Raw genomic sequence first — 22,513 nt, forward strand, 5'->3', positions numbered from 1 at the left:
CCTCATTTGTTAACCCTTTCATACCCGGGATCATTCTCGTAAACCTCCTCTGGACCATCTTCAATGCCAGCACCTCCTTCCTTAGATATGGGGTCCAAAACTGCTTACAATACTCCAAATGTGGTCTGACCAATGCCTTATAAAGCCTCAACATTACATCCTTGCTTTTATATTCTCATCTTCTTGAAATGAATGCTAACATTGCATTTGCCTTCCTTATTACTGACTCAACCTGCAAGTTAACCTTTAGAGAATACTGCATGAGGACTCCCAAGTCCTTTGCACTTCCAATTTCTGAATTCCCTCTCAGTTTAGAAAATAATCTATGGCTTTATTCCTTCTACCAAACTGCATGACCATACACTTCCCTACACTGTATTCCATCTGCAACTTCTTTGCCCATTCTCCCAACCTGTCCAGGTCCTTCTGCAGACTCCCTGCTTCCTCAACACTACCTGCCCCTCCACCTATCTCTGTATCATCTGCAAACTTGGCCACAAAGCCATCAATTCTGTCATCCAGATCTTTAACATATAACGTGAAAAGTAGCGGACCCAACACCGACCCCTGCAGAACACCACTAGTCACTGGCAGCCAACCAGAAAAGGCCCCCTTTATTCCCACTCTTTGCTTTCTGCCAGTCAGCCCATCCTCTATCCATGCTAGTACCTGACAATTACTTGTAATATAATTACTTATATTATTTTACAGTTAGTCTGACTGATACTTGAGAAAGTTACTGCTTACAAATTAGTACACTGTCAGCAAAAGGAAACATAGCCGAAAAGATGTAATGGTGGATCTAATTGTGTAATGAAATGTTACCTTCACTTGATGATCCTGAGAGATCTATGACAACATACACTCTGCCTTCTGGCTCCAGGTCTATCTGCAATTGACAAATAAAATTAAGAGTCAAATGATATACAGTCAGATGAGATAAATATACCAAAATTTAAAATGTTTAATATTTTAATTAACTTCAACTCTCCTTTCAAAATGTGGATAAAATACAGGCATTTCAACAACCCTATTATCATAATCGGACAACAAACAACCAATCTGAAAACCACAGCCAAACAACATACAAATTAGATGTGAATGAGGTGACGTACCAGAGGAGCAGTATCTAGCTCATCAATAAAAGATGAAATCAGCAATGCCCTCAGCACCTCCCCTCTCACAATCACTGAACAAGCACATGTAACCAAATTAAAATGTGGAATTCACTGCAAATGTCGGCACCTCGCAGCTCCAGCAACCCAGGTTGAATCCTGATCTCCAGTGCTATCTGTGTGGAAGTTTGCATGTTTTCTCTGTGACCGAGTGGACTTCCCCCAGGTGTTCCAGTTTCTTCCCACATCCCAAAAAACAGTGAATTGGTAGATTAATTATCCACTGTTAATTGCCCTGAGTATAGCTGGGTGATAGAACCTGAGGGGAGTTGATAGGAATGTGAGGAAAATAGGTTGCAGAGAAAACGAGTGGAGTAATAGGATTGCTCTGTGAGCTGACATCGACTTGATGGTCTGAAATAGCCTCCTTCTGCATTGTATGGAAACATGTCTATCTTCAATTCAACAATCTGTTGGGGGCAATTTGCAAAATCAAATACAGCACTAATGCCATACCCGGCAACGTTCAATGCTACCTAGGCAATGGAGGCTACACCAATTTCGGATGCAGTGCATGCACAGCACAGAATCAGGGTGAGCATGACCAATACCATACTGGACCCTGAAGAACAGTAACTGTATGACCAAATTTCTAAAACCTAAAGATGCTTAGCCTACACCTGAGGCAGGATAAGCACTGCCCAATTAAGTAAAATGTGAAACAGATATGTGGCGTGTTTTTGTTTCTGTACTGATCCCTGTCTTTCTTTAAGCTTCTGAGACTGTGACAACCATTGGAAAAATACCATCATAACTGACTCTGCAGGATCCTCCAAATTCACTGGAAGGATAGTGAATCAATGTTAGCGTTCTCTCCCTGGCCAATGTTCTCAGCAGCGTCCCGTAGTTACTCTCAGTAAGCTACATTGATGAGCCATATTATTTGGATGCCTGACATTCTGTTCCAAGCTCTGTCATGGGAGGAGATTGCCAGGTGGATAGAGAGAAAGGATGTGGTCACAGCTTTCTTGAAGAAGTGGACCATGCCCACTGACTCCTGGGAATCTCTGGCCGCTGATTGCTTAAAGTGAAGAAAGAGCATTTAGAATGGGATTGAGAACCTCAAGGCCAAGCATCAGGAGGACACTGAAGCCCTGCATAAAAGATGAAGGAGTGCACCACCTTAATAATTACCTAACCACCCACCCTGTTTGTCATCTCCTGCCCCATCTGTGGAAGAGTCTGTGGTTCCCACATTGGCTTCATTAGCCACTTTAATCGTTTACTATAATCTTTACTATAATTGTTCTACACTTTTATTAAACTCTATGTCACTAACTATTACCAATACCACTTGGAAACTACAAAACTTAAGTGGATGCAAGTCATCCTCAATCCCAAGGGAAAGAAGTGGAAGAAACAGAATATTATAAGAATTAAACAAAGATGAATCTACCAGAGCAGCAGGATAACAATGTTTAATGCAGCTCATTTGAAAAGGCACTCTTACAATTACAAAAACATTAGCAGATTAGACATAGAACATTACAACACAGTAGAAGCCCTTCGGCCCACGAGATTGTGCCGACATTTTATCCTGCTCTAAGATCTATCTGACCTTTCCCTCCCACATAGCCCTCCATTTTTCTATCATTCATATGGCTACCTAAGAGTATCTTAGGTGTCCCTAATGTATCTGCCTCCACCACCTCTGCCAGCAGTGCGTTCCACGCACCCACTACTCTGTGTGTAAAAAACCTACCTCTGATATCCCCCATTCCCTTCCTCCAATCACCTGAAAATTATGCCCCATTGTCAGACTTTTTCTCTGACTGTCCACTCGATCTATGCCTCTTATCATCTTGTACACTTCTACCAAGTCACCTCTCATCCTCCTTGGCTCCAAAGAGAAAATCCTTAGCTCACTCAACCTATCCTCATAAGACATGCTCTCCAATCCAGGCAGCATCCTGGTAAATCTCCTCTGCACCCTCTCTAAAGCTACCACATCCTTTCAATAATGAGGTGACCAGAATTGAACACAATATCCTAAGTGTGGTCTAACTAGGGTTTTATAGAGATGCAATATTACCTCGTGGCTCTTGAGCTCATTACCCCGACTAATGAAGACCAACATGCCATGTGCCTTTTTAACAACCCTAACAATTTGCACAGCAACTTTGAGGGATCTATGGACTTGGACCCCAAGATCCCTCTGTTCCTCCACACTACTAAGAATCCTGCCATTAACCCTATATTCTGCCTTCAAATTTGACTCCCCAAAGTGAATGACTTCACACTTTTCCGGGTTGAACTCCATCTACCACTTCTCAGCCCAGCTCTGCATCCTATCAATGTCCTGTTGTAACCTACAGCAAACTTCTACACTATCCACAACACCACCAACCTTCATCTGTAAACTTACTAACCCACCCTTCCACTTCTTCATCCAGGTCATTTATAAAAATCACAAAGAGCAGGGGTCCCAGAACAAATCCCTGTGGAACACCACTAGTCACCGACCTCCAGGTAGAATACACTCCTTCTCCAACCGCCCTCTGTCTTCTATGGGCAAGCCAATTCTGAATCCACACAGCCAAGTTTCCCTGGATCCCATGCCTCCTAGACTTTCCGAATGATCCTTCCATGAGGGAACCCTATCAAAATGCCTTATTAAAATCCATGTACACCACATCCAGTGCTCTACCTTCATCAAAGTGTTTTGTCACATCCTCAAAGAATTCAATCAGGCTCGTGAGACACGACCTGCCCCTCAACAAAACCATCCTGTCCTCTAATCAGCCTATGCTTCTCCAAATGCCCATAAATCCTGTCCCTAAGACGCTTCCCCTCCCACTACTGAAATAAGACTCACTGTCCTGTAATTCCCAGGGATATCCCTACTCCCTTTCTTGAACAAAGGAACAATATTTGCCACCCTCCAATCATCTGGCACTACTCCTGTGACGAATGAGGATTGCGAAAGATCATCACCAAAGGTGCAGCAACCGCTTCCCTCAATTCCCATAATAACATTAGATATATCCCATCCAGCGCCGGTGACTTATCTCTCCTAATGTCTTTCAAAAGTTCCAGCACATCCTCTTTCCTCACGTTGACATGCCCTAGTGTATCAGCCTGTTGTACACCAGTCTCACAAACGTCAAAGTCTCTCTCACTGGTGAATGCTGAAGCAAAGTATTCACTAAGGACCTCCCCTACCTCTTCCGACTCCAGGCACGTGTTTTCTCTTTTATCCCTACCCTCACTCTAATCATCCTCCTGTTCTTCACATACGTGTAGAATACTTTCCTTAATCCTACTCACCAAGGCCTTCTTGTGCCCCCTTCTCGCTCTCCTAAGTTCATTCTGAAGCTCCCTCCCGGCTACCTTGTAACTCTCCAGAGCCCTGTCTGATCTTTGCTTTCTAAACCTTAGGTAAGCTTCTTTCTTCTCTTGACAGAGATGTCCTACATCTCTTCTCAACAATGGTTCCTTCACTCTACCATCCTTACCCTGCTTCAATGGGACAAACCTATCCAGAACCCCATGCAAGTACTTCCTAAACAACCTCCACATTTCCACTGTGCACTTCCCCCAAGAACATCTGTTCCCAATTTACGCTCCCAAGTTCTTGCCTAATAGCATCATAATTCCCCCATCCCCCAATTAAGTACTTCCCATATTGTCTGCTCCTATCCCTCTCCAAGGCTATGGTAAAGGTCAAAGAGCTTTGGTCACTATCTCCAAAGTGCTCTCCCACCAAGAGATCTGAAACCTGATCAGGCTCATTGCCTAGTACCAGGTCCAGTATGGCCTCTCCTCAAGTCAGCCTGTCTACATACTGTGTCAAGAATCCTTCCTGGACACACCTAACAAACTCTGCCCCATCTATCCCCTTTACACTAAGGAGGTGCCAATCAATATTAGGGAAACTGAAATCACCCATGACAACAACCCTGTTATTTTTGCACCTCTCCAAAATCTGCCTCCTGATCTGCTCCTCAGTGTCTCTGCTGCTGTTGAGGGATCTGTAGAAAACTCCCAATAGAGTGATCGCCCCCTTGCTGTTTCTGACTTCCACCCACACTGACTCAGTGAACAATCCCTCCAGGACATCCTCCCTTTCTACAGCTGTGACACTGTCCCTGATCTGCAAAGCCACTCCCCCACCTCTTTTACCTCCGTGCCTGTCCCTTTTGAAACATCTTGACCCCAGAATATCCAACAGCCATTCCTGCCCTTGTGACAGCCAAGCCTCTGTAATGGCCACAACATCATAGTTCCATGTACTTACCCATGCTCTAAGTTTGTCAACTTTGTTCCTGATACTTCTCACATTAAAGTGGACATACTTCAGCCCATCCAGCTGATTGCAATTTTGCCCTTTCAACTGCCTATCCTCCCTCAGTCTTTCTACATGCTGCATCTACTTGTACACAAATGTACCAACCTCTGACCTATCACTCGGGTTCCCATCCCCCTGCCAACTAGTTAAACCCTTAGACAAGTCCTTTCCTCTGGTATTTAAGTAAGGCATGAGCAGTTCAGTACAACAAACATGACACAACTTGACAGACCCTGTCAGTAAATTATTTCAGGCTTATAAACAAGCTCTGATGTCATTGTTCACACAAAAAAAGATGTTGTTTGCATTATGCATAGCTACCGTTTTTTGCTTGAGTTTTTTGGATCTGAATGGTCCTGGCAGGACCAGCATTTAATGCCCATCCCTAATTTCCCTTGAGACCCCATGATGAGAAGCATTCTTAAACCACTGCAATCCTTTTGGAGAAAATTACTCCCACTGACCTTTGGGATAGGAATTAGATCCAAAAACAGTGAAGGACTAATAATATACTTCCAAGTCAGGGTGGTGATCAACTTAGAGAGAACCTGCAGATGTTGGTTCTCTGATGCTCCCACTATCCTTGACATTCTTGGTGGTACAGTTTGTTGGTTTAGGAAGCGCTTTCAGAGCAGCTGAGGCAAGCAACTGCATTTTGCAGATGGTACACAATGCAGCCACTGTGCCCAACTGGTAGAGCAAATTTTTAAAATGTTGAATGGGGTCCCAGTTAAGCGGGTTGCTTTATTCTGCATAGTGTCCAGTTTCTTAATTGGATATGTTCATCCATGCAAGTGTACATACACACACCTGACCGGTGCCTTGTAAATAGTTTATAAGCTTTGGATGATATACAGCCTTTGACTTGCTCTTGTGGCCACAATATTTACATGAATTGTCCAGTTGAGTTCTGGTTAACGGTGATCCCTGGAATATTGGTGATGGGATATCAGCAATGGTAAGTGAATATCAAGAATAGATGATTAGACCCTCTCTTCTTGGAGGTGGTCAATGCCTGGCATTGTGTGGCACAAATGTTACTTGCCATTTATCAGTCCTGAATGTTGTCTTGGTCTTGCTGTAAGCAGCTGTGGACTGGTCTGAGGAGCTGCAAATAGAATGACTTGAAAATGTACATTAATGTGGGAAAAATGTGACGTCATGATAGGAAAAATCAAAAGGCAGACTATCCAAATGGAGAGAGATTGTAAATGAGTGGAGTAAGTGGGATTTTGGTGTTCTTAAGCATGCCACATAAAAAGTTAGCATATAGGTACAGCAAGTAATTAGAAAGGAAAATGGCACTTTACCTTTTATTGCAAGGGTTTGGAACATAGAAATAGAAAAGTATTATTATGGTTTTTCTAGGTGTTGACGAGACTAAACCTGGGGTATTATGTATAATTTTGGTCCCTTATTTAAGGAAGGATATACCAACATTGGAGGCAGTCCAGAAGAAATTCACTGGGCTAATTCCTGGGATGAGCGCACTGCTTCGTCATGAACAATTAAATTGGTTATATCTGTATACTTCAGAGTTTAGAAGAATGAGGTGTGATCTTATTTTTAAACATGGAAGACCCCTAAGGGGGCATAACAGGTTTGATATGTTTCCACAAGTGGGAGTGTCCTGAACATGGGGTCACGGTTACAAGATAGGGGGTGTCGTTAATTAAAGCTGAAGTGTGTAAGAATTTCTTCTCACAGATGGTGGTGATTCTCTGGAATACTCCACCCATACAGTAGTAGTAGGGAGTTCATTACAGGTATTTAAAAGAGGAAGTAGATAGATTTTTGAAAGATTGAAGAATTGAACGCTATGTGGAACTGACACAGAAGAGGAAATTGGTATTGGTTTACTATTGTCACTTGTACCAAGGTACAGTGAAAAACTTGTCTTACATACCGATCGTACAGGTCAATTCATTACACAGCGCAGTTACAGTGAGTCAGTACAGAGTTCATTGAAGTAGTACAGGTAAAAACAATAACAGTACAGAGTAAAGTGTCACAGCTACAGAGAAAGTGCAGTGCAATAACGTGCAAGGTCACAACAAGGTAGATCGTGAGGTCAGAGTCCACCTCATCGCATAAGGGAACCGTTCAATAGTCTTATGAGGCCTGGGGCAGAACAAACATGATCATATTGAATAGTGGGGCAGGCTTGTGGGGTCACTCTTTTGTATTATTTATTTACTTTTGTAACTTATAGTAATTTTTATGCCTTTATGTCTTGCACTGTACTGCTGATGCAAAACAACAAATTTCACGATATATGTCAGTGATAATAAACTTGATTCTGATTCACATGTCCTGCTCCTATTTTCTTGTGTCCTTGCGCAATCATCAGTGAATAAATTCACTTCCGATCTTAAGATGGAATGAATGTCACTGATATATAGGTCAAGGACACTGCCCTGATGAACTCCTGCCACGATGTCCTGGGACTAGAATGACTGACCACCAGCAACCACAATCATCATTCTTTGTGCAAGGAACAAGTCCAACCATTGGCGTGTTCTCCCCTTGATACACAGTGGCATCAGTTTTACCAAGAACCCTTTGATGCCACACTGGGTCAAATACTGCTCTGATGTCACTGGCAGTCACTCTTGCCTCAGCTCTGGAATTCAACTCTTTGGTACATGTTTGAACCAAGGCCGAGTTGTGGTCTAGAACTGAGTGACAATGGGGAAATGCAAAACCGGCATTGGTGAGCAGGTTATTGATAAGTAAATGTCACTTGCTAGTACCTGCCATTACCTTGATGATGATTGTGTGTAGGCTTTTGGGCTGTAATTAGCTCAATTAGATACATCGTACTTCCTGTGAACAGGACGCACCTGTGCAATTTTCCATATTGTCGGCTAGGTGTCAGAATTGCAGTTGTATTGGAGTGAAATGCAACAGCTAGGGTGTTGTTTAGTGCCAAAAGCCTTTGCCGTATTCAGAGCTCTCAGTCAATTCTTGATATGACATGCAATGAATTGAATTGACAGGTAACTGGCTTCTGTGATGGTGGGGACCTTAGGAAGGAGCAGAGATGGAACACCTGTATACAGATTGTGGTGGTATACATTTTTGTTGCTGGTGATGATCCACAATGTTACTTGGATGCCTAGTTTTGAGCTGTCAGACGTTCTCTGCAGCTAATCCATCTGCATAAGTATACTGCCAGTTCTTCAGCCAGTTCTCTATAAATACTGCGGACATAGTCTCTTGACATGAGCTCCAACCTCTGACACGATGGAAACTAAGCAAAAACTCAAACAAATCTCCCGTCATAATTTCACTTCCTTTTTCTGATAGCTACAATATATATTTGTAATATTTACACAGACATTCACATCATTTGTCAATTTAGCTGCTGGATCATTATGCATAACACATATTTGTGTATCTCATTCACTTAAGAATGCCTACACCAGAAGAATAATGAATTACTGCCCAGTAGAAATAACATTTACTCCATCAGTGAGATATTTACGTCAATCATAGCCATCCATATGGTCTCACCGAATGAGACTGCCTGATTAGCGGCAAATTATGGGCATGTTTTGTAGTGTAAATTCACACCCACTGGGAAGTGCTTGGAAATCACCCAAATTCCTTTCATAGTCATCAAAGATAGACATCTTTCATCTTCATCTGTCCAGGCTGAGGTTAGAGCAGGTTTAATCTCTCAGGATAATGACTCTGATTGGAAATCAGATTATCCCAGATCATCCAAATTGATTTCCCCAGCTGTAGCCTTTTACCAGCTGCACTACTGAAAGGTTACAATATGCGTGCTATTGCTACTGGAGTATAAGGAATAAGAAAGCCACATTATGACATTACTACACTAACATTCCATTCTTTGCAAGTATGTTTTTCAAAAAAATCAATCGTGAAACTAATTGAATCAAGGATAGCAGCTTGTAGAACATCAGATAATTATATAGCAAATGAGATGTCACTCAGCATCCTTTTAGGGATCTGCTCTTCAGTGACGCTGCTGAATTCACCTGATGAATTGCAAACCATGAACAAATTTTCTGAAGCATGCATCGAGTTCAGCATGGCAATCAGTATCAAGAAAACAGTTCTGACGAAGGGTCCCTAATCTAAAACGTTAACTCCGATTCTCCAGACCTGCTGAGTGTTTCTAGCATCTTCTGTTCTTATTCAAGGAAACCATTGTATGCTGGGGGGAACAGAAGCTCCACCCAAAATAATAGCACTACATGGGACAATGTGGATTGCTTCTGCTACCTTGGCTCATCTCTTACTAACTCATTCATTCTTGACAGGTGATGTGTCAATCAACAATACCTTTCTCACCTTTGGTAAATATGCCTCAAATGACAGGAACCGCAAGTTGCTAATCCTGAACAGAATGGTGTGTGTCTATTCATCAGGCGTGCATCCACAGCCCTGTTCATTTATGGTATAATAAGGCTGTGTCATGAACTCCAATCGGAAACAGAGAATGAACAGGTTCAATCTTCAATGTCCCAGAAAAATACTTTAAGAATGATATTGGGATCAACAAATCACCAGCAATGAGATCCACATGCTTCACAGGTGGAGTCCTGTCTCAATATCATCTACAGAAGGCAGTGCCCTACAGCTAATTCAAGAACCATCTGCAGCACCATGGAAGCCATAAAGCTCTGATTCAGCAAAAAGTTCAGGCATGGTTCATCAAGCTAGTACAGTCACAGTGGAAAGCCACCTGTCACCCCAGATTAAGGCTTCCACTTCCATCTTGCAATTCAGCATTTGGTCGCAGCGGAAAAGTTTGCCACTTTTGCACTGAGCCCTGCCAAGTACCACTGATTAATTGACATTTTCATATCTTCTTTTATCTATCAAGATGTTGGAGTGATTTCACAATGGTGAGGTATATCCACGCAAAGGACTATGAAGTCATAACCATCATAAAGAAATGAGCCAGCATTGATGCCGGTCTTCACATGCAAGATGCTAACAAAGCAACCACATGCCATTGTCTTGCTTTGACACAACTTCACTGTCCAGTAAACTCTTTAATGGCATTTAATGTCTACTACTGGAGGGCATGCATTTAAGGTGAGGGGGGAAAGTTCAAAGGAGATGTGCGGGGCAAGTTTTTTTACACAGGGAGTGATGGGTGCCTGGAATGCGCTGCCAGAGGAGGTGGTGGAGGCAGATACAATGGAGGCCTTTAAGAGGCTCTTAGGTTGACACATGAATATGCAGAGAGTGGAGGGATATGGACCATGAGTAGGCAGGAGGGATTAATTTTATTAGGTGTCATTAGCTTAATTAGTTTGGCACAATATTGTGGGCCGAAGGGCCTGCTCCTGTGCTGTACTGTTATATGTTCAATTTGGAAATTTGGAGCATTCCAAAATAATAGGTATGAAAGATGAAAGGAGAGGATTCTAATCTGAGGTGCATATGATTAATTCATATATTTCTAATTTGTGAAAAATATGAATACTGATTGCTGAAGATTGTCATATTAGACTGCTATATAATCAAACACTATTTATGCTGTACTGTAAACCAATACCTTAGCTACAAAAAATGCTTTGCCAAAAGGACATCAGTATATTTAAAGTTTACTTAAATTTCACATTTATATCTTGGCTGGCATAGACATGATAGGCTAAAAGACCTCTTTCTGTGATTCATAAATTTTAATTATGCCAAAGATACATTTTGCATATTTTTTGACCATGCCAAGTTTTACAGTCATAATAAATATAAGCATATTTTGTATTAAACTTTGTGGGATAGTTTAAAAATGACCAAAATTTAACTTCACTTAAGTAGTTTATTCATTAACCCAGTATAATGATTACTCTATCCAGCATTGCTCGATAAAATTTATAACAAAAGGAACGTTGGAAATAAACAGAAAGTTAGTTCATTAGTGTATGAAATAGTTTGAGTTCTAAAAAAAATCTCAAACCAAATCATTGACTTTGTTTCCTTTTCGAGATTTTAACCAGTTGCTATATATACCCAGTATTAGCTGCATTTATGCCTGTACAAAACTCACTGATATTAAATAAATCAAAGCCAGCAAGTGAAAATCAAAATAAAACTGCAGATGCTGGAAATCTTAAATAAATGCAGAAAATGATAGAAAATGCTTAACATGCCAGAAAGCAAATGTGGAAAGAAAAACAGAGTTAATGTTTCAAGTCACAGATTCTTCATCAGAAATGGGAAAGAGTGAAAATAATTTAGTTTGAAGTTGCAGACAATAGAATGCCTGTCTTTCTTTTACAGAAACTCTATGTGATTCTAACATTTTGTTTTTTTAATTTCAAAGATAACAATTATTTGACACTATTGGTGTAAAAATCAGATTCCATATGCAAATAAATGTCCTACATAAAGCTACTGCGGGAGGAGGGCTAAGGTAGTGACAGTGACTAATATGAATTAATTACCAGAGCTATATCCATCTGGTTCATTGCTGCAAAGATTAAAATACACTGATAGAGCCAAGCTATCTCCCTCCAGAAAGTGCTTCCTAATGCTGTCTTTGAAATATTTACATTGTTTTATATTATGCCATATAGAGTCATAGAGAGATACAGGATGGAAACTGGCACTTCGGCTGACTGAGTCCACATTGACCATCAAGCACCTATTTTTTGAATTCTAATACTACTCTAACCCAGTTTATTCTCCCCAGATTATTTTCAACTCCCCCCAGATTCTAACACTCATTTACGTCCTAGGGGCAAACTACAATGACCAACCCACACATTTTTGGGAGGCAAGAGGAAACCAGAATGCCCAGAGGTAACCTAAGCGATCACAGGGAGAATGTGCGAACCTCACACAGACAGCACCAGAGATAGGATTGAATTTGGGTCACTTGAGCTGTGAGACAGCGGCTCTACTGGCTATGTAACTGTGCCACATTATATATAGCTCCCAAATAAATATTTTTCCAAAACTGTTGCGAGGGAGCAATATTATACAAAAGAGACTCAGAAAATATTGTTGACTTGTGAGTGCATATGATCCTGTGCAGAACATTGATCAGTTGAAGGTCCAACTTGTGGAGACAGAAATTCCTACGTACAGTCACAACTGCGTTGTTTGTCTACTGTTTTAATTTACATCCATTTTTAAAAATAGAATGTAACCTTTCACTATTTTAAATACATTTTGTTGGACAAACAGATTCTTAGTTGAGCAAATATCATCAAGATCAGCAGACAATTTTTCACACAGAGGATGGTTAAAATCTGGAATTCATTGCCTGAGGGGGGTGATGGAGACAGGTGCCCTCTCAACTTAAGAAGCATTTACACTCAACAACAATCTTCCTGGCATATATCATTATACATCTTCTGATTAGAAGGAATGAAGTACATCTATTCCTTTCAGTGATTACATTCCTGGCAACTAATTGCCATTCAGCATGTTAAATATTTGGAATATTTCAGAACAGTAAATGTTGTTGAGTTTAATTCAACTGTTATCAGTCAGGAAAAGTCAGATTTCCTGCTTGGCTTGGTCTGTCTAATTGTGCACTTATATCTAACCATTAAAGTTCATTAACGTACAGTGAACATTCAGCTTAGTTGTGATGAAAGAACATTGACCTGAAAAGTTAACCATTGCTCTCTCCACTCATGCTGCTTGACTTATAGAATATTTCCAGCATTTTCTATATCAGATGTCCTTTATCTGCAATGTTCTTCTTTTGTAACTTTGCTAAGTGAATTGTATTCCTTTGGATAAATATTGCACAGGTTTTGGAATTTCCCATTTCTTCCGCAATCTTAAAGCAACCTCTTTTCATACTACCCATGTCACATATCACTCCCTCTTCAACAAAGAGTAAAGAAAGGTTCCAATAAAAGGTCATCAACCTGAACTGTTAAATCTGACCTAACCAACTGGGAATTTCCAACACTTTCTATTTTTGTTTCAGATTTCCAGCTTCGGCAAGTTTTTGCTCTTTGTGTGATATAGAGGGCTATTTCTGTATGAATGCTATGAAATACTTGCACGATCCAAACATCAAGAAGTGTCCTCAAGCAGCTTTGAAGTTGTGTGGGCTCCTTTGTGTGTCAACATATTAAAATGCATGGGGGACCCAGAAAGAAACTCATGGACTTCATGAAACTTGCAGCAAGTCCATGATTTGCCTTTGCCATTGATTTTTAACAGTAATGATCACATAGCACACAGAAGCATTGAACTATGCGATCTTGTGTTTAGGTCAGAACATTTTGGATGAACTATGGGATCTTCAGCGACACTATTTACAATAATTAACCTGAGGAAGATAAACAGCAAATGCTAGGAATACCCAAAAAGTCAAGTAACATTAGTGTAGAGAGAATATGAATTAAAGTTTCAGGTTAGCAACTGTTGCTGCCTATCCTGTTGAGTACTTCCACCATTTCCAGATTTCCAGCAACTTCAATATTTTGCTTTTAACTTTGACTTTTTTTTTTAAGGACAAAAGTAACACACCAGGTAATTCACACTTTATTGTTATTGCTAAAAGGAATCTGTGTTCTTTAAGGTCCACAGTCCAATCCCTTTAAGTAAATGTAGAACATAAAATCCTTTGGTGAAAGAATCTTGTAGACTGTAAACAGAGCAAATTTCAAGACAGAGCCTGATTTTCTTTAAAACAAACTGCAATTACTGTGCTTAGTCCCAGGATGTTAGGAGCAATGTTCTGACCTCATGCTGCCACAGTCGATAAATGGCCAGAAAATAATGGGCAATAAATGCATGAATTATTCATACACACTGCTGGCAGACAAGGCTTCCCACCAGGAATGCAAATATAATATCACCACTATTGTGTCTCTTGAATGAATAAGGTATTTTGTGCTCCTGGGCAGTTGTGCTATGCATTCCATATAATTGGTTCTCTTGACCTTTCTAATTTCACTTTTGATACACAGATGTGCTTATAAGTATACTAGACAAAATGTGTGCCAGACCTGTCACAGATATATCTACACAAGTAATAATGAGGAGGTTTTCTACTTGTGAGGTGGCATGTTCTACCAGATAGGGACAAACAAAAAAAGCATAAGGAAATGTTGAAATTAATCATGTGGATACAGATTAAAAAGGTCAAACAGAGATAATGTGGAAAACACCAGAAAGAAAAACTACTCAATAAAAAGGCTAAAAATTATAAGATTATTTAGAGAAATTGAACAGAGAAAAATTAAACGAAGATGAAGAAAGAAAAACAAGAAAAGAATAATTGCGAGGAAAATAATTTGAAGGCAGTGGTCCTGATCAAGGCTAACCATTCAATGCCTGGAGAAAAACAGATCAGTAGTCTCTTTCACAGGAAATGTGGAGCAAAAGGATGCAGCAGAGAGCTAGATATGGATCAGTGATAGAAGTGGGAGCAAACTCCAAGGGGATAGAGATGGTAGTCAGAGATACACCTCGCAGGAAAAGATGGGAATTGCAGGAGGAACCCAGCCACAGGGCAGACAGACTATAAAGGAGACTGAGTCACAAATCGTAGAACTGGACATTGGACAGATTGTGTGCATATCTTAGGAAAGTTTGTCAAGCCTTGAAAAAACACTTCTGCTTCTCCTAGCCTACAGGCAACAATGTAAAGGCACTTAGCACTGGTATCTAACTTTGCTTGTCTACCTTTAACTGCGTGTGTCCCAAGCCCAAGGAAATTGTCCAACTTGACTTAAAAACAAAAAAAATTAGTAAAATGGGGCCACATGATTTTAAAATTCTTGACCGAACAGCCTGCTCCCTATTTAACCTCCAATAAGCAGTTTCAAGGCTGCTTGAAGTTTGGTTGGAGATTTTTAAAATTTTAACCAGACCTGAGCCAAGCTGATATGCTTTTGAGGTTTAACATTGCCACCTGTATATGATATAACTGAACTATTTCCAGCATTTTCTATAATCTTGCACTGTCACACTTTTACCATATCAATTACACACACTACTACTTCACTCATCTACATATTCCTCCTCTATTCACATATTCAACTCCTAGACATACATTCTTGCACCCTTCACCAATGCCACAATATCTCAGACCACAAATATATCAGTGTGATCAGCAGACAATTGTAAAAGTAAATATGGATGGCTAGCAGAGAGCTTGGAAAGATATAAAGGAGACTTGATCACTGTACACAATGAGCAAACTGATGAAATAAAAACAAAGCGTAATCTGACTTGTTTTCAGTCTCCACAGGAAATCATTTTAAAACTTCTTTCAACTGATCTGAACTCTGATCTACAGCAAAAAGCCAGAAGCAAACAGACAAACCCACTCATGCAGACACATACACTGACTCACATTTACACACAGTTGACTAAACGCACATCCATATAGACATACAGTATACACGCACACAGCTACATACTAACATACAAACTCACACTTCAGCACACAAGCACAAATTCTGACTGCTAGTCTAGTGTAATAGTTAAGTAACTTTACTACACTTACATACCCCCACCTACAATCAGTTTAAAACCTACATTCACATATAAAGATGTACAGAACAGGTGCAGAATTTAAGAGCAGAGAAGTCATGCTAGAATTGTTTAAGACACACATTATGCACTCTAGAGTACTGTGCACAGTTCAGGGCACCATGTTACAGGAAAGATGTGCAAGTAAAGATGCAGCAGAGATTTACAAGAATGTTGTCAGTGTTGGGTAATATGTGTTGGGAGGACAAGTTGACTAGGCTGGGATGATTTTCATTAAAACAGAGGAGTCTATGAGAAGGCAATAAAATATGTGAAATTATGAAAGCCTTGGCAGGATGAATAGGGAAGAGCATTCCCCTTACATGGAAGGAGATCAACCAGATGGCATAGATTTAAGGTAACTGGTAAAAGAATCAAACAAAGAATGGTAGGGTTTGGAAATTGCTGCCTGAAAGGATGGTTGGTGCAAGGCTATTGACCAAGTCAGATTTAGCCTATATATATTCCTTTTGGCTGGCTTGGATACAATGGGCCAAATGGTTTCCTTTTGTGCTGTAAATTTTACACAAAACCCAGAAATACAGATGTGGACTTGTGAACAAATGCACTCACACACACACACTCATCTCACACCAACTAATCAAAAGTATGTAGAATACCATAAACACTGCAAACAGACTAAACAATCTTTTATCATTCCTCATTTCCAGAGAGTGGTCGATTGTTCAGAAGTAGACTGCTATTTAACCATAGTGCTCAGCATTACTTTTCAGTTATGGGTGCAGTGAACACGGAATAACGATGTTCTAGTTCTCTCCCAATGTATGCTGTTTGACCTGCTGAATGCTTCCAACATTTTCTATGTTTGATGTAGATACTTCTGTCCATTCAAATGAAACACTGCATCCTTCCAATATCTTGCTAAGCATTTGTTCTATATGGCAAGGCATCATATCATTGCCATCTTAGTGAAGGCTCACCATGCCATGTATAGTGTAGAGGAAGCTATGGCCTTTGTTTAAGAGGTGCCTCAAGTAATTTTTAATTGAGTGGCATAGCATTTCACCTTCCATTCCATGCTTACTACATCATTTACAAATGCTGGAAGAAAATGTGACAAATCTTAAACCAAAAAGCACATGCACTCAACACGAACAAAGGAAATATGAGGAAGATCATTTATAATTAAGACCAGCAAGAAAAATCAGGGAATCATATAAAGACAAAGTGCTGCTTTCAAGGGTTGGACAGACAGCACAAAAAGTCAGCATTGAACCCTGATCTCTGGAGCCCTGAGGCAGCAGCATTAACTGCTACACTACTGCACCGACGACAGTAAAGACACCTAAGTTAGACTATTGTTTCTTGACTACATCTCCACCTTCAATACTATAATTCCATGCAAACTCATCACCAAAATCCGGGACCTGGGACTCAACAACTCTCTTTGCAACTGGATTCTTGACTTCCTGACCAGCAGACCGCAATCACAAAGAATAAGCAGCAACACCTCTGCCATGATTATTCTCCACACTGGTGCCCCACAAGGCCGCGTCCTCAGCCCTCTGCTCTACTCCCCATACACTCATAACTGTGTGGCCAGATTCTGTTCTAACTCTATCTACAAGTTTGCAGATGATACCACCGTAGTGGGCCATATCTCAAATAACAATGAGTCGGAGTACAGAAAGGAGATAGAGAGCTTAGTGACATGGTGACAACCTTTCTCTTAATGTCAGCAAAAGAGCTGGTCATTAACTTCAGGAAGGGACACGTTGCACATGCTCCTATCTACATCAACAGTGCTGAGGTTGAAAGGGTTGAGAGCTTCATGTTCCTTGGAATGAACATTACCAATAGCCTGTCCTGGTCCAACCATGTAGACACCATGGCCAATATAGCTCACCCATGTCTCTACTTCCTCAGGAGGTTGAAGGAACAACATTTGCCACCCTCCAATCATCTGGCACTACTCTTGTGGCCAGTGAGGATGCAAGCTCATCGCCAAAGGCGCAGCGATCTCTTTGCTCGCTTCCCATAATAACCTTGGATATATCCCATCCGGCCCCATTGACTTATCTCTCCTAATGTTTTTCAAAAGTTCCAACACATCTCTTTCCTCATGTTGACATGCCCTAGCGTATCAGCCTGTCGTATGCCATCCTCAAGATGTCAAGATCTCTCTCACTGGTGAATACTGAAGCAAAGTATTCATTAAGGACCTCCCTTAGTTCTTCTGACTCCAGGCATGTTTCCTCTTTTATCCCTGATTGGTCCTACCCTCACTCTAGTCATCCTCCTATTCTTCACCTACGTGTAGAATTCCTTGGGGTTTTCCTTGATCCTGCTCACCAAGGACTTCTCATGCCCCCTTCCAGCTCTCCTAAGTCCATTCTTAAGCTCCTCCTGGCTACCCTGTAACTCTCCAGAGCCCTGTCTGATCCATGCTTTCTAAATCTCAGGTAACCTTCTTTCTTCCTCTTGACAAGATATTCTACATCTCTTGTCAACCATGGTTCCTTCATTCTACCATCCTTACCCTGGCTCAATGGGACAAACCTATCCAGAACCCCATGCAAGTACTCCCTAAACAACCTCCACATTTCCGCTGTGCACTTCCCCAAGAACATCTGTTCTCAATTTACGTTCCCAAGTTCCTGCCGAAGAGCATCATAATTCCCCTTCCCCCAATTAAATACCTTCCCATATCGTCTGCTCCTATCCTTATCCTTTCAAAGAGATTTTTCACGGTGCTCAACAAAAGTATATGCCAGTCAAAAGCAAGGACAGTAAGGGTGCGGAGAGCCAGCCTTGGATAACTAAGGAAATAAAAGAAGGCATTAAGCTAAAAGCTCATGCATACAATATTGCTAAAAGTAGTGGGAAACTGGAAGATTGGGAAAACTTTAAAAATCAACAAAGAACCATTAAGCAAGCAATAAGGAAAGGAAAGAGATTATGAAAGTAAATTAGCACAAAATATTAAAATAGATAGTAGAAGTTTCAATAATTATATAAAGCGGAAAAGGATGGCTAAAGTGAACGTAGGTCTCTTGGAATATGAGAAGGGGGAATTAATATTGGGTAATGTGGAAATGGCCGAAGCCTTGAACGATTATTTTGTGTCAGTCTTCACGGTGGAGGACACGTCTAACATGCCAAAGAGAGATGTTATGGATGTGATGGGAGATGAGGACCTCGATACAATCGCTATCACTAAAGAGGTAGTGATGAGCAAACTAGTGGGCCTAAAGACATATGGGTAGGTTAATATGGGTTTAAAATGGGCAGCGCGGACTTGTTGGGCCGGAAGGGCCTGTTACCACGCTGTAAATAAAATTTAAAAATTTAAAAAATTTAAAGGTAGACAAGTCCCCTGGTCCTGATGGGATGCATCTCAGGGTAGTGAAAAAATGGCAGAGATCGTAGTAGACACACGCAATAATTTACCAAAATTCTCTGGACTCTGGGCAGGTCCTGGCAGATTGGAAGACAGTGAATGTCACCCCACTGTTTAAAAAAGGATGTAGCCAAAAGGCAGGTAACTATAGGCCAGTTAGCTTAATGTCTGTTGTTGGGAAAATGCTTGAAGCTCTCATTAAGGAAGAAATAGTGAGATATCTGGATAGAAATGGTTCCATCAAGCAGACACAGCATGAATTCAGGAAGGGCAGATCCTGTTTGACAAACTTAATGGAGTTCTTTGAAGATATAATGAGCACAGTGGATAGAGGGGAACAGGTGGAGGTTGTATACTTGGATTTCCAGAAGGCACTTGATAAGGTGCCACATAAAAGACTTATCCATAAGATAAGGATGCATGGAGTTGGGGGTAACGTATTAGCACAGATAGAGGATTGGTTAACCAATAGAAGGCAGAGCTGAGATAAATGGGTGTTTCTCTGGTTGGCAATCAGTGATGAGCGGGGTGCAGCAGGGGTCGATGCTGGGCCCACAACTGTTCACGATATACATTAACCATTTGGAAGAGGGGACCAAGTGTAGCATATCTAAGTTAGCTAATGACACTAAATTGAACGGAAAAGCAAATTGTGCAGAGGATGCGGAGAGTCTGCAAAGAGATATAGATAGGTTAAGTGAGTGGGCAAGGGTCTGGCAGATGGAGTACAATGTTGGTAAATGTGAGGTCATCCACTCTAGAAGGAAAAATAGATGATCAGATTATGATTTAAATGGTGAAAGATTGAAGCATGATGTTGTACAGAGGGACTTGGGAGTGCTTGTGCATGAATCGCAAAAGGTTGTTTTGCAGGTGCAACAGGTTATCATGAAGGCAAATGGAATGTTGGCCTTCATTGCTAGAGGGATTGAATTAAGAGCAGAGAGGCTATGCTGCAACTGTACAGGGTACTGGTGAGGCTGCACCTGGAGTACTATGTGCAGTACTGGTCTCCTTACTTGAGGAAATATATACTGTCTTTGGAAGCGGTGCAGAGGAGGTTCACCAGATTGATTCCTGAGATGAGGGGGTTAGCCTATGAGGACAGATTGAGACATCTGGGACTATACTTGCTAGAATTCAGAAGAATGAGCGGGGATCTTATAGAAACATATAAAATTATGAAAGGGATATACAAGATAGAGGCAGGAAAGTTGTTTCCACTGGTTGGTGAGACTAGAACTAGGGGAATAGCCTCAAGATTCAGGGAGTAGACTGAGATGAGGAGAAACTGCTTTTCCCAGAGAGTAGTGAATCTGTGGAATTCTCTGCCCAGAGAAGCAGTGGAGGTTACCTCATTACATATATTTAAGACACAGTTAGATAGATTTTTGCATAGTAGGGGAATTAAGGAATATGGGGAAAGGCAGGTAGGTGGATCTGAGTCCACGGACATATCAGCCATGATCTTATTAAATGACAGAGCAGACTCGACGCGACAGATGGCTTATTCCTGCTCCTATTTCTTATGTTCTTATGCACTGCACTTTCTCTGTAGCTGTAACACTATATTCTGCATTCTGTTATGGTTTTACCTTGTACTACCTCAGTGCACTGTGTAATGAATTGATCTGTATGAACAGTATGCAAGACAGTTTTTTCACTGTACCTTGGTATATCTGACAATAATAACCCAATTCCAATTCCAGTCCATATGGTTCAAAATACCCATCTCTCTAAAGCAACATTTAAATGACTTTGTTGCTATATACACCAAAGCACAAAATTCCTACTTTTTGGCTCAGAACAGAATTTCATGTTCTGAGCCTTTGAAAATGATACCCTATATATTCATTGCATTTGTTGTACTTTGTTACAAGAATTGAACTGTCAGTGTGCACTGCCAGTCAGTTGACGTCTCAGGGATTTTGTGGGAAAGAAATCTTACCCTGCTGAAAACACTATCTGCACAGTACATTGGAAGCACTGTTTGTACTCACCTCCACATGCTGGGTTCAATGAATATCAGTGACCCTCATCCCCCTACAGCCTAATCGGTCTCACACAGCAGCTGAAACGTGGTGAGCCAAGTGGACTGCTTCAGAATGAAGGAGTCACACAAGCTTCCCTGGATGTCATGAGAAGCTTCCCTGCAATGACCATGAGAATCTTCTGAAGGCGGTCTCACACAAATTGCACTTTCAGAGAGTGATATCTATTTTTGCTGCTGAAAAAATGGAGTGTTTAGTTTTAAAGGTGTCCATCACTCTCTAAGTGTTCAAAAAGCCTGTTACTTGAGCAAATCTGCACCTTGGGACTGCTGCTTTCAACTTAAGGAAGGACGTAAATTCCCTTCTCCTTGCATAGAGAGAGTCCTTCACATTGCCAGTGCAGCAGTGATGATCTGAAGTTCGGGGCCAAGTGGTCTTCATTGCCACAGGTAGGACAGTCCACCATGGTGGATCTCAGTGACTACTGGCTCTGAAACTGTCTGAATACATCACTCCTTGGACAGGTTGCAATGGGAATGTTACTCCTGGAAAACCTGTAGGAGACAGATTCCCCTGGCTGGAAACCTTTTTGCTCTTTGCAGCTGTTAAGCACAGCCTTGTGGAGCACAACATGCTCGCTTCCAAATAAGTCCTCAACAAATCTATAAGTGACTGATCGTCGACGTTTCTAGTCGAAACCGTGCATCAAGATTGAGATGGAGAGGAAGGATAACCAGTCTTCGCTCTCCACTCTCAGTCCTGCTTCAGGGTTTTGACCCAAAACTTTTACAATTTATTTTCCCTCCACAGATGCTGCTCGAACCACTGAGTTCCTCCAGCAGATTGTTTGTTGCTCCAGATTCCAACATCTGCAGTCTCTTGTGTCTCTTCAAGTAACCAACAATCCCTTTAAACTATACAAGCGCTAGCCTGTTTTTTGCTGTTCAGACCTGATTTCCAGGCCTGGCCCAGCTCCAATCTCAATTCAGGGTTCCTTACTGGCTTAATGACAACTGCCTGCAAGGCAGCTTTGTCTGTGGCTGAATTCAAATTCAACACATTCACTCAGCAGGGAAGGATGCACTCTGCAGTGTGAGAAGGTGCCAAGGAGAGACAGAAATATAAACAGTGCAAGTAGCATTCCAAACCACAGACTTCCCTGGGACCTCGATAGTGTAACTCAAAGATTAATTGGCAAGGGGTGCAA

At 41.1% G+C, this 22,513-nt stretch overlaps 1 protein-coding gene across 3 annotated transcripts in view; it reads right to left on the reverse strand.

Annotated features, from left to right (window-relative positions):
• Nucleotides 1-22,513, reverse strand: part of LOC127568094 (protein kinase C epsilon type) — a 505,158-nt gene that overhangs the window by 346,180 nt on the left and 136,465 nt on the right. For all 3 annotated transcript variants that reach the window (XM_052011402.1, XM_052011403.1, XM_052011401.1), the window contains exon 2: nucleotides 826-889. In XM_052011402.1, coding sequence (XP_051867362.1) covers nucleotides 826-889 — 64 coding nt within the window. The remainder of the gene's footprint in view (nucleotides 1-825; nucleotides 890-22,513) is intronic.

The sequence above is a fragment of the Pristis pectinata genome, chromosome 3, assembly GCF_009764475.1.
Source record: "Pristis pectinata isolate sPriPec2 chromosome 3, sPriPec2.1.pri, whole genome shotgun sequence".
NCBI lineage: Eukaryota > Metazoa > Chordata > Chondrichthyes > Rhinopristiformes > Pristidae > Pristis > Pristis pectinata.